Source organism: Trachemys scripta, chromosome 1 (genome assembly GCF_013100865.1).
Source record: "Trachemys scripta elegans isolate TJP31775 chromosome 1, CAS_Tse_1.0, whole genome shotgun sequence".
NCBI classification, from domain to species: Eukaryota; Metazoa; Chordata; order Testudines; family Emydidae; genus Trachemys; species Trachemys scripta.
Genome location: NC_048298.1, coordinates 128,131,757 through 128,144,751, shown reverse-complemented (window position 1 = coordinate 128,144,751; position 12,995 = coordinate 128,131,757). Strand labels below are relative to the sequence as shown.

At 44.5% G+C, this 12,995-nt stretch overlaps 1 protein-coding gene across 1 annotated transcript in view; it reads left to right on the top strand.

Annotated features, from left to right (window-relative positions):
• CD9 (CD9 molecule) overlaps positions 1 to 10,584 on the top strand; it is a 39,489-nt gene extending 28,905 nt beyond the window's left edge. The window contains exons 5-8 of the mRNA XM_034784796.1: positions 1,038 to 1,130; positions 2,313 to 2,402; positions 9,058 to 9,141; positions 10,195 to 10,584. Coding sequence (XP_034640687.1) covers positions 1,038 to 1,130; positions 2,313 to 2,402; positions 9,058 to 9,141; positions 10,195 to 10,260 — 333 coding nt within the window. The 3' untranslated portion in view covers positions 10,261 to 10,584. The remainder of the gene's footprint in view (positions 1 to 1,037; positions 1,131 to 2,312; positions 2,403 to 9,057; positions 9,142 to 10,194) is intronic.
• Positions 10,585 to 12,995: the final 2,411 nt, after the last annotated feature.

Sequence of the window (12,995 nt, the reverse complement as noted above, 5' to 3'; positions counted from 1 at the left end):
ATATCTTAATGCATTATCCATGCTCTTTAAACTTTGAAAAACTCTGGAGGAGATTCCCAGGCATTGGACCAAATTAGCAAGGTTCTGTTTTACTACAGTTAAGGCTCTGTATAGTAATTGACTTCAGCCCCAATCCTGCAAACACTTAGGGTACATCTACAGGAACAAGTCTCCCAGCCCAAGTCAACAGACGTTGGCTAGCAAAGTTCACACTGCCATTCTAAAAGTAGCTATATAGTCAGTGCTTTTAAGTTGTGGTTCAGGCTGTGAAGTCCATCCCCCTCCCTAGGTTTCAGAGCCCAAGTTCCAGCCCAAGCCGCAACATCTACACGACTATTTTTAGCACACTAGTGTGAACCCTGCTAGCCCAAGTCTGTTGACCTAGGCACCAAGGCTTGCTGCCTCAAGTTGTGTAGACATACCCTTTAGGCATATGAGTAGCCCAGTTAACTTCAATGGGACTACTCAAATGCACAAAGCTAAGCAAACACATATGTGGCAGGATCAGGGCCCAAAAAATTTAAGCATCTATGGAGATGTCTGAATTGGTAGCCTCCCTTGTTTTTCATCCTCTTGTACAACAGAGAAACTTGTCCATTGCTAAAACAAGGCTAGATAAGTAAAGATTTGTGCTCGTGTATCCAATGGATGAAGTCTTAGTTTTCATCCCCATCAAATTCCCTCAAGATTTAGAGGGACACTATAAAGCTGGTATCTTCTTACTCCTAGTCAAGTATCAGAGCAGAACCAAAAACACAAATTGGAAAAACATCTTTCACTGTTGTAACCCTGATCTTGCTATATACCTCTCTTCTCAACTCCTCCTTTTGCTATCTCCTTGTTGTTCTAAGGGTCATGTATATTTTTAGAGGCCTATGATGCTGACTTCTTTGGAAATGGAGGGTGATTACCTCTTTCTAGGATGGAACATTTAAACTGTAAAATAGCTGGTTTAATTACTTTTTGTCCTGAAAAAGTTTACTATAAGTAACACAAGTCAAGCTAAAACAGGGTTATACCTTTGCGCTTTTTTGTAGATTATTGATGAAGTAAAGAAATTTTACAAGGAAACCTATGATAAGAGGAGTCAGCCAGCAGCTAAAGAAACCCTGAAAGCATTTCAACATGCGGTAAGTATATGGTCACACTTATTTCTTTTAAATGTACAAGATGTCTGTTTTTAAGAAGCCGGGCATAATACATTAAGAATGAAGTGAAACATCATCTCTTATTATGATGTCTAGCCTTCAGTTTTGGCAATTTCAGTCTACAGAGATGACAGTTTGTGTGAATACTTAATAGTTTTTTCTCAGTGTGTTGGGTTTTTTTAGTCTCTAATAATGGTGTTCATGGTGGCAAAGACTATAGAGTTAAAGTTTAAAAAGGTCTTTGCTCTAACAGTCCCTACTTTTTGCGAGCTCCTGAACATCTGAAAACTTTTCCTTTGGGTCTGGAATTTAGGACGTCTCACATACTTGGTCTTGGCCCAAATTCATGACTGTTTTTTAAGTTTGAGCCATCCCCATTTAAGAGACTTATTTTTGCAAACAAACTGTTCAGACATCTTTAGTCTAAAACTTCATTTGTCACTGACCCTCAATGGAAGTTTCTCTGCTAAGACTGGGGGAAAAAATAAACCAAGTTTTCGATGACCAGATTAGCTTTCAGAATACATCATCAATTTTTGCTGACTTTTAATATACATATTCGTTTTGGGTACAATGTAGTAACTCTGATACATTAGCTGCATACCCGTTGTGCTATGAAATAGCATATGTAAACAGTGTGATGCCATCTTTGCACAAATGTGGAACTGCACAAGCCAACTAGATTATTGAACAAGCTCCTCTGACTTCATTAGATAATATCAGTAGCAAACTGTACACAGGATTTAGTCACAAACACTTCTGCTCTTCTAGGTAGATTTAAAGAATTTTTTTTTTTTTTTTTTTTTTTTGAGAATGGAAACTTTCCTGTAGCAATGTTGTGTCATTTATAAAATAAACTGTGATCAAAACTGTTAGATATATGCTACGTGACAAAAATGCAACTACTTTTACTGTTAAAAGAACTCTCTACTTCCTGACTTGTTCAAATTCTCACTCTTAATGTAATGCTAACAAAGACATTATTTTAAAATAAAACTGTTAGTGGCACAGTCAAACTGACTGATGTAACTTAAATATTTGAAACTCTCCTATTTGATATTTGTGTATACCAGTATAAAGTAACCTGTCTTGCTTGTTGTTTTAGATAAAAATCTAAAGCATCAAGGTTCCTAAAGATTTTACTGTTTCTATGTTCTCTTGTAGCTAAACTGTTGTGGTTTGACACCTCCTTTCGATCAGCTGATACTAGACACCTGCCCTAAGAAGGAAGGATTGGAGGCAATTACATTACAGGTAACTGAAGACTGAACTCATTGCATATAGTGGTTCCCTGCCATTACACCTACATTTGACAGGGAACAGGCTAGAGAAGCACATGACTGAAAAATGAACTATGGGCCAGATAATCCCCTTCCCTGGAAAGGCTCCCTCCTTCTCCCCCTCCCCCCAAATATATATATAATCCAGGATGCAGAGCCACTTGTATCTCACTGTTGGGGGGGCTCTACTACCAGTCTGGTTGGCAAAGGATGCAGCCTTCTAAGGACCAATAGAAAATCTTGACCACATCCCTGTGCAACTTGAGTCGTATACACATTGAAATCAATGAGAGTTGTGCCACTGACTTCAATGGGCCATGATTTCACCCAGAGCGTCTGCATGCTGGTGTTCAGGTCTTCACAACCTTTCCTTCCCCTTCCTCAAAGGGTCTGCAGCAATGCTGCACTGTGGCTTTGCAGCCATAGCTCTGCAGCTGGGATGGACAGAGCATGTGAAAATGAAACTGCAGGTTTGAATTTAATGAGGGGGAAAAACAGCACTAACCATGGAGGAAATTGGTGGGCTTCCTCTAGGTGAGCACATCATATGGAGCAAGTGCTCTTCAGCTCTGGCTACCCCATGAAATCCTGTTGTCAAGGTGCACAGCAGTTGAGGTTAATGCAGATCCCTGTAGGATCCTTCTGGACAACTCAGCCTTTTCTCCTTCCCATCATTCCAACAAATTCTCTTCTCCTTTTTATTTAAAAAAAAACAAAACTACTCTCTACACTGCCATTGAAGTTCCTTCTGCCAGCTTATAATCCATGTATTTATGGGTGCTATATGCATTCACTTTTCAAGTAAAATCAGCGAGAGACTCTCAGATGTACAGATACAGTGTTGTACATCAACCACATTTCCTTCATGATTAACATGCATTCTATCAACGCCTTCAATTTAGCTGATGCAGCTATAAAACTGTGCTGCTGACTTTTTGTGGGCACTTGTATCCTCTAGGTCAGTGGTTCCCAAACTTTAACAGCCCGCGAACCCTTTTCTCTAAATTGTGAAATCTCCTAAAAATGAATATTTCCAGGGTTTTAAATTTAAATTTCCTCAGTGTGATAGATGCACTTGCTTTGCTCTGCATAGCTCTTTGAAGTCTGGAACCTTTGGAGAAAGTTAAAGCCTCAGATCTGGTACGGCATCAAGTCTGTTTCTGTATTTTGTTTTCAGATGTACATACGAGGAAAACGCTTTCTCGCATAAGTATGTTGTTGAAAATGGTAACAAAACTGCAGCAGCTTTTTCTGCTTTTTTCAGAAAGGGGTACTCGTTTCTTAAACTCAGCCAAAAGTTGATCAATGGCAGATTTCTGAAACTCCTTTTCAGTTCGTAATCACAGGAGATCTCAATCAATTTCTCTTTTTCCTCAGTGTTCAATATCTGTGTTGAGAAAGTGATATCATCAAAAGGGTTGTGAATCCAGTCATTATCGCCTGATATAGCTTGAAAGTAATCCCTGAAAGTTAGACTCATAGACTCATAGACTTTAAGGTCAGAAGGGACCATTATGATCATCTAGTCTGACCTCCCGCATGATGCAGGCCACAAAAGCTGACCCAACCCCTTTCCCTTGACTCTGCTATTGAAGTCCCCAAATCCTGTGATTTAAAGACTTCAAGTCGCAGAGTATCCTCTAGCTAGGGACCCCCGCCCCATGCTGCGGAGGAAGGCGAAAAACTTCCAGGGCCTCTGCCAATCTATCCTGGAGGAAAATTCCTTCCCGACCCCAAATATGGCGATCAGTAGAACCCCGAGCATGTAGGTGAGATTCTCCAGCCAGCCCTCATTGACCATTGATACTATTTAACAGTGATGGCACGCTGTTGATTTCACTAAAAAGTTGTGCAAAGTCCTTTTAGTTGTGCAGTTATATTGGTTTTAGTGCACTGATCCAACTGAAGTTTATGTTCTGCCAGGAAGTCCTGAAGATTACTGAAACACTCAGTTTAATTGTTTTCCAAACAACTTTCCCAGAACTGCAACTTCTTTATCATGGATTCAACTCGTTCTTGCACATTGAAAACTGTTATATTGAGACTTGAAGAGATAAATGTAGGTCATTAATTCTTGAGAAAATATCTGCTAAATAAGCTAGGTTCTGGAGCCAGACATTATTTTCCATACAGCTGGCAAGGTGGAAAGGGTGGCTGTTGGAAAAAAAACTAGGATTTCCGTTCTAAGCTCAAACAAGCGCACCAGGATTTTGCCCCTTGAGAGCCATCTAACTTCAGTATGGGTCAACAGACAATTGTGTATGCTACCCATTTCTTCACAAAGTACGTGAAATATTCTGGAATTTGTTGGCCGTGATTTTATGAAATTCACCATTTTCTCTGCATTGTGCAGCACTACCTGCAGTCCCTCAGGCACGCGTTCTGTTGCGAGGGCTTGTCTATGGATGCTGCAATGAGTCCAAGAGACTTTTGATGCAACCTTTTTTGTTCGAGCTACAAATCCAGGCTACTTCCCCGTCATTGATGTGGCCCCATCAGTGCAAATGCCTAGGCAACGAGACCAATCGATTTCCTTTTCTTGAAAATATGCATTAGTCAGATTGAAGATATCTTTTCCAGTTGTACCTTCTTCCAATGGTCGGCAAAACAATAAGTCTTCTTCAGCCAGACCTTCATTCACATAACGTACAAACAGTAGCAAAATAGCCAGATTAGCTACATCAGTTGATTCATCCAACTGTATAGCATAATATGGACTATTTTTCACTCTATGTACAATTATGTCTCTATATTATTTGACATGTCATAAATTCTTCGTGACATGGTACCTTTATTGGACAAAGGTACCATGTCAATCCTTTTTGCAGTCTTTTCTCCGAGCATGCAATGAACTATGTCTTTTATACATGGACCAATCAAGCTCTCTGCTATGGTATGGGCTTCTGATGCTTTTGTTACTCAGTAGCTCACGCGGTATGATGCTTCAAGTGCATTTTCATTATCAGTACTTGCTTTAGATATAAAACTGGTAATGTCACTTTTCCTCTCAGCTAATTTTCGCTTGAAAAAATCAACAGACTTGTCGAGTTGTGCAGGATGCCTAGTTTCTAAATGGCGCCGAAGTAGAGAAGGTTTGAGGCTGCTGTTTGCTAGAACATCACCACAAATCACACACGGGGGTTTTGGACATTCTTGATCACCAATGCATGTAAAGCCATATTTTATATAATCATCATATTTTCTTTTCTTTGTAAGTGACTTTCCAGGACCATCATGATCGTTAGACATAGATTTTCCACAGTGTGGCCTTGAGGAAACACTAGCTGATTCTTGCGTCTTTACACTTTCCTTTTTCAGCCACTTATCCTTTGAACTTGTGTACAAAAGTTCTAATAAAAACAACACATAGACACTGCTAACAACCAACAAACTAGAAAATGAGAAGATTCACTCAAGTCTCACTGAAGCAAAACAGCACTCCAGAGAGAATGACACTTACAGAGGCACCTTAACACAGCTACACTGGCTACAATGTGCTTCCGGCTGGTTTGGCTCCCAAACAGCTTTTCTTCCGCCACGAGGTTTCTCCCTAGGAGGGTGTCCTGCGAAGGACAAATTAGCTTGGACCACCCCCCACGTACAGCACTGCCCCTGTTCACTCTGCCCTCCATACCAACTTCCCCTGTCTGACAAGGACAGGAGTCCGAGCTGCCACCTGCAGGCCTGGGGGTCTCAGCTGCCACCCTGCCCACCACAGGACTCAGGCTACTCGCCCCGCGCCAGGGTCTGGGCAGCCGGATCCACACTCCCTGGGACTCCTGCTGCTGGACCCCATTGACCGCCCCGGTCAACTGAGCTCCCCTGAGCTTGTGCTGCAGGTCCCGCTGACCGCCGGGGCTTGGGCTGCCAGCCCCAACTGCCCGGCCCCGCTCTCCCTGGGGCTCGGGCTGCCGGCTCCCCCGCTGACGGGGGCAGGGCTCAGGCTGCCAGCCCCAACTGCCCTGCCCCGCTCTCCCTGGGGCTCGGGCTGCCGGCTCCCCTGCTGATGGGGGCAGGGTTCGGGCTGCCAGCCCCAACTGCACGGCCCTGCTCTCCCTGGCGCTCGGGTTGTCTCCCCTGCTGTCCCACCTGCTGCCTCCAATGTCAGGGTCCTCTGGCCGCCATTAATGAATTTTTTCTTGCGAACCCCCTGTAACGTTCTGCGAACCCCAATTTGGGAACCACTGCTCTAGGTGCTACGGCATCCACCCATTGTTTGGGTTACTACAAGTATGTGCTTTTTACAAGTATGTGGTATCCCACAAGGTGAAGCAATACTAATTAGAACCACAACTTAGAGTGCTCTGTAAGGACTAGCAGCTTTACGTGTCCCTACATCTCCACTTAAAAGCCTGTGATGCTTGCGTGAGTCAGTTGGAATTCAAAGGGCTACTGGGGAGTGTTCGAGGGTTGCTGGGGTTAAGAGAGTGGGGAGACCAGAAACCAGATAAATGGTAGAATTTTGAATCTTATTTATTTTAAACATTCAGCTTACTGTGCTAGCATACGTTCTAGTGATATGATGCCTGCTACCACTAATAGTATAGTTTATACAGTTATTTTTGTGTACCTCAAATAGGGAGAAAGAAAGCATCTAAGTGCAACCTTCTCCAATTTTTTTTATGGGAGTTATAATTTCAGGCTCCTCTCTCTTTTTCTTATGCCTCTGTATTCCATGCGGAACAAAGGGCCTTCACCATTGACTTCCATCTTTGCTGGTCTCCTGCTGCAGTCTTGGCTTCTTCCTGTGTCATTTTTGATAGCTTTCTGTTGTGCGTTTCCATGTTATCCATGGTCCACCTCATCCCCCTCTTGTCCTGGGGGTTTCAGACTAATGCCTCTCTTACAATGTTCAGGTGTTACCTCCATGTATGTCTTAGCCATTTTCATTTGGTCGTTTCCTGTCCTATCCATTTCTGTTTTGTCCTCTAATAGAGTTCTTAATGTGTGATTTTTCTTTCTTTTTTTGTATATTTCTTTATTTATTTTCTGGCCATCTGATATTGAGGATTTGTCTAAGGTAACGTTTTATGAAAACTTGGAGTTTAGATTAGTAAGGTCTTAAGTCTCCAAATTTCAGCACCATATTGTAAGACTGACTTTACAATGGTGTTAAATATCTGAAGTTTAATTTGGAGGGTAAGACTTCCCTATAACCTGAGAGCTATGCTGGTGAGAGCATAACTCCTGGCAGGGTCACTTGTGCCAAACAGGTCAAAACCAGTGGTTCTCAAACGGTGGCCTGTGGCCCGCTTGCGGCCCAATCAGCACAGAGCTGTGTCCCATGTCACATCCTCAGGGCCATACGGGTAGTATTGGATGCGGCCCACAATGGTAAATAGGTTGAGAATCACTGAGCTAGACTAATGGCAGCCCACTGGATGTCTTGGTAGAGCCTTTGCAGTAAGCTAATGACCCATTCCTGTGTGTGGTGGTTTGGTTTGGTTTGGTTTTGTTTTTTAATTTTTTTTTCTGTCATTACAGAAACCCTGCTTCCTTAGTTCAACAAAACTTGTGGCCTAAAACAGATCTAACCACTGTGGGAAATGAGTTTTGAATCCTAAATTCTGAAACAAAACAGTGCTTTAGCTCATTACGTAGGCTCCACATAGGGCTTTGCATTGGTTTAACTCAGGGGTCGGCAACGTTTGGCACGTGGCTCGCCAGGGTAAGCATCCTGGCGGGCCGGGCCAGTTTTATTTACCTGCTGACGCGGCAGCTTCGGCCGATCGCGGCCCCCACTGGCCACGGTTTGCCGTCCCGGGCCAATGGGGGCGGCAGGAAGCGGCACAGGCGAGCGATGTGCTGGCCACGGCTTCTTGCCTCCCCCATTGGCCCGGGATGGCGAACCGTGGCCAGTGGGGGCCGCGATTGGCCGAACCTGCCGCGTCAGCAGGTAAATAAAACTGGCCCGGCCCGCTAGGGTGCTTACCCTGACGAGCCGCGTGCCGAACGTTGCCGACCCCTGGTTTAACTAGTTTAAAACAACACATTTAGTTTGGTGCAACTTTGAATACAGATGAGACCACAGTTGCTTGGCTTTCAGTCACTTGTGATGTTACAGTTTCACTAATTCTCCAGTTACCACGAGTAGTGTACACGAGACACTTACTTTAAAACTGTAGTAACAGTTCAAGTGCTAGCACAGGTCAGCCACTAGAGTATTAACTATGTTGTATAGGGCTGCTCCAAGCAGGGTTAGGCAACGTAGCAGCTAAAAAGTTAGCTGCTGGTAACGTGTATACACTAGTATTTCCACCATTGTTGCTAAATCACTGGCAGTAGTGGCTGGAAATTCTAGTGTGGGAAAAGCCTACCCTAGACAAGGCCTTTTTCTTCTAGGGTAGAAAAGACCTGAAAGTTTTAGTGTATAATAGAAGCAAGGGGAAAAAAATTGTGCATCCATTTTTAAAGGCAAGCCGCCTCCCCTTTCCCACCCTTCTTTGCAGGCCACTTTCAGGAGATAAATATTTGCTTCTATTGTAGTTGGATCAGATTCAGCATGTGCTGTTGGATCAGGTCAAGGTGTAGTGCTGCTCATAGTACCACATAATTTTGTAAGCCAAAACCGCATATATGTAAAACAGTACTTTAGATAAGCTCCCCACCCTTTTTTTTCTTCTTTTCAGTCATGCCCTGCAGCCATTGAGGAGGTCTTTACTTCTAAATTGAATGTGATTGCAGCAGTTGGCATTGGTATTGCTGTGGTAATGGTAAGTTTCTTGATCCTTTCGGTCAATTAAATCTGATGGGGAAATTGTGATGGCCTTCTCAAGTTAAGATGTACTTTTTCCACTGATCTGATACCTTACAATGAGGATCTAATCCTCTGACCCTTCCTCACACAAAAATGTCACCAAGAACAATCCTGCTTCTATGATTTCAGTACAACAGTGTGTGCCTTGTATTGATTTAAACTATGGAGTCTGCCATCTGAGCAAATGGTATTTACAGCTATGCTTTGGTACTTTAGTTTTCACTCTAAATACTCTGCTAGGGACCCTAGAATTGTGAGCCAAGAGCAAAAATTGTGTATGTTTTCCCTTTATTTTGTTTTACTTGAGAGGTTTAATTGAAGACTGATACTTTTGACTATAATACAACTGCATCTTTTTCCTCTCCCACCCCACCCCACCCCAGAGAAAAGTCTGATTGTTACTAGTGTGTTCCCCTTCTTCTTTGCTAGCTGTTTACCCAGCCAGTCACATCATGAAAACTGGCTAAGAAATTGAATTTTTAAAAAGTTTAGTTTGAAGTTAGAGTATCTTGCCTCCTCTCGTGGATAATATAGTGCTCGGGCACTTGGAAATTTGTGCCAGGCAGAGAATGAGACTAAGCTGTATTAAGAACAACTGTTTTTAATAACTCACTAAAATCCTGCATGCTGTCTCCAAAGAAACTGGTGGAAAGTCAGCACTTCCTAGCGTAGCTGGACAATGCACAACCTGATATCCCTCCACACAGTGCTGCCCAAGAGTGGGGTGGGGAACTTTTTGCTGAGGGCACCTCAGGTTATCTGCTCCTCTCTCAGGGGAGAGTGCTTTGTGCCTTCCCTTGCCCTTAAGATCAAAGAGAGGTCATGGTGGTGGCTTTTATAATTGGGGGTAGGGAATAAATATCTGTGATAAAGAACACACACAGTGGAAGTAACTTGGCCTAGAGGCCAGGGAGAGCAAGAGCACCCACACTTATGTTTTTGGGAGAGCTGCATCACCAGAAAGCTAATCCTATAATATATTCTAAATGAGTCTGCTTTCCTTTTCCAGATCTTTGGCATGATCTTCAGTATGATCCTCTGCTGTGCTATCCGCAGAACCAGAGAAATGGTCTAAGCGATTTAACAAAGAAGATCTCTGCACTCTACAAATGTCTGTTATTAACTTTAGCATTCTTAAAGCATTTCTAAAATTATATATTTGTTACCTTTTTTAATGCTTTATTTGGTATTGATGTTTTACTTATTGCTTTTTATGTTTATAAAGTTTAAAAAAAAATCCAATAGTAAAAGGTACTATATTTGTTAGACTAAAGTCAAAGATATTGTACATAAAACAATTTGTCCTTAAATGGCTGTCTGGTTTCTTGAAACTTATCATAATCAGGATGTAATTTATGTTGGAGACAATTTGATACTTAATAAAGATTAAGACCTTAAATGCAGAGTGATTAGGTTCTTAGGCCTTGTCTACACTACGAGAGTAGTTCGATTTTACTTAAATCGAATATTTGGAATCGATATTGCAAAGTCGAACGTGTGTGTCCACACTAAGGACAGTAATTCGACTTTGTGAGTCCACACTAACGGGGAAAGCGTCGACATTGGAAGCGGTGCACTGAGGGCAGCTATCCCACAGTTCCCGGAGTCCCCGCCGCCCATTGGAATTCTGGGTGGAGCCGCAAATGCCTTCTGGGTAAAAAAAAAAAAGGGGCCAGGGTGCTTTTGGGTAACTGTCGTCATCCGTCCATCACTCCCGCCCTCCCTCCCTCCCTGAAAGCGCCGGCGGGAAATCATTTCGCGCACTTTTCCAGTCATTGACAGCGCGGACGCCACAGCACTGTGAGCATGGAGCCCGCTGCAACCATCGCTGCAGTTGTGGCCGCTCTCAACGCCTCGCAGCTTATCATACAGGTTGCCCTGAGGCAGATGCAGAAAAGTCAGGCGAGGAGGCTACGTCAACGCGGTGATGGCCTGAAGTCTGAGAGTAGCACAGACCTCTCAGAAAGCAGGGGACCCAGCGCCGAGGACATCACGGTGGCAATGGGTCATGTTGATGCTGTGAAACGGCGATTCTGGGCACGGGAAACAAGCACTGAGTGGTGGGACCGCATAGTGCTGCAGGTCTGGGATGAATCACAGTGGCTGCGAAACTTCCGCATGCGGAAGGGAACTTTCCTTGAACTTTGTGAGTTGCTGTCCCCTGCCCTGAAGCGCAATGACACCCGGATGCGAGCAGCCCTGACTGTCCAGAAGCGAGTGGCCATAGCCCTCTGGAAGCTTGCAACGCCTGACAGCTACCGGTCAGTCGCGAGCCAGTTTGGGGTGGGCAAATCTACCGTGAGGGTTGTTGTGATGCAAGTAGCCAAGGCAATCGTTGATGTACTGCTGCCAAAGGTAGTGACCCTGGGAAACTTGGAGGCGATCATAGATGGCTTCGCAGCGATGGGATTCCCAAACTGCGGTGGGGCCATAGATGGAACTCACATCCCTATCCTGGCACCGGACCACCAGGCCAGCCAGTACATTAACAGAAAGGGCTACTTTTCCATGGTGCTGCAAGCACTGGTGGACCACAGGGGACGTTTTACCAACATCAATGTCGGATGGCCGGGCAAGGTTCATGACGCTCGTGTTTTCAGGAACTCTGGTCTGTTTAGACGGCTGCAGCAAGGTATTTACTTCCCGGACCACAAAATAACTGTTGGGGATGTGGAGATGCCTATAGTCATCCTCGGGGACCCAGCCTACCCGCTAATGCCCTGGCTCATGAAGCCCTATACAGGTGCCCTGGACACTGAAAAAGAACTCTTCAACTACCGGCTGAGCAAGTGCAGAATGGTGGTGGAGTGTGCTTTTGGACGTCTCAAGGGGAGATGGAGAAGCTTGCTGACTCGCTGTGATCTCAGCGAAACCAATATCCCCATTGTTATAGCAGCTTGCTGTGTGCTCCACAATCTCTGTGAGAGCAAGGGGGAGACCTTTATGGCGGGGTGGGAGGTTGAGGAAATTAGCCTGGCTGCTGATTACTCACAGCCAGACAGCCGGGCGATTAGAAGAGACCAGCGGGAAGCGCTGTGCATCCGGGAGGCTTTGAAAGCAAAGTTCCTGAGTGAGCAGGGTAACCTGTGACTTTCTAATTTTGTGTACAGAGAAGCCTTCACCCCACTTCCAACACACGTTTCAAAATAAAAATAGTTCTACTTTGTTAAAGCACACCGTTTTCTTTAATACTGTTTTCGCGGGAATTTTTTAAAACTGGGACGCAGACTGTGGTGCGGAGCGGGTGTAGTGTAGTCGCGCGAATGCAGCTTCTCAACTCAAGGACTGACAGGCTCCGCTGCGGTGGGATGGTTCTTTCAACGGAGCCTGTCACCCCTCCTGATACGGACTGTGTGTATGGGGGGTCTATGTGAGTTTGTGGCAGGGGGGGACGGTTACAGATCCCCTGCTGTGTGGCTCTGTGATCCTGCCTAAGGACCGCCGCTTAAGATCTCTAACTGCCCTCCCCTGACACAAAGTCACAGAGCAACCCACCCCCCACCACATAACATGAAAAGAACCTCCCAGACTAACCAGGGTAAGTAGTCACTGCATCACTGCACTATGTATGTGCCCTGCTGCTGTGCCTGCCCCCGACTATGTACCCTGCCAAAGGTGACTGTCCTGTCCAATTACCAACCCCCTTTCCCCCCCCCTCCAAAAGAACATGATGGAAACAGTAGTTAACAGAAACATATTTTTTATTATCAACTACACATGGGACTGGGAAGTGAAACTTGGACGGGGGCTTGTGTCAGGCGGGAAGGAAAGAACTTGTCAAACTTTGGGGAATGAGAGCCTTCTGCTGCT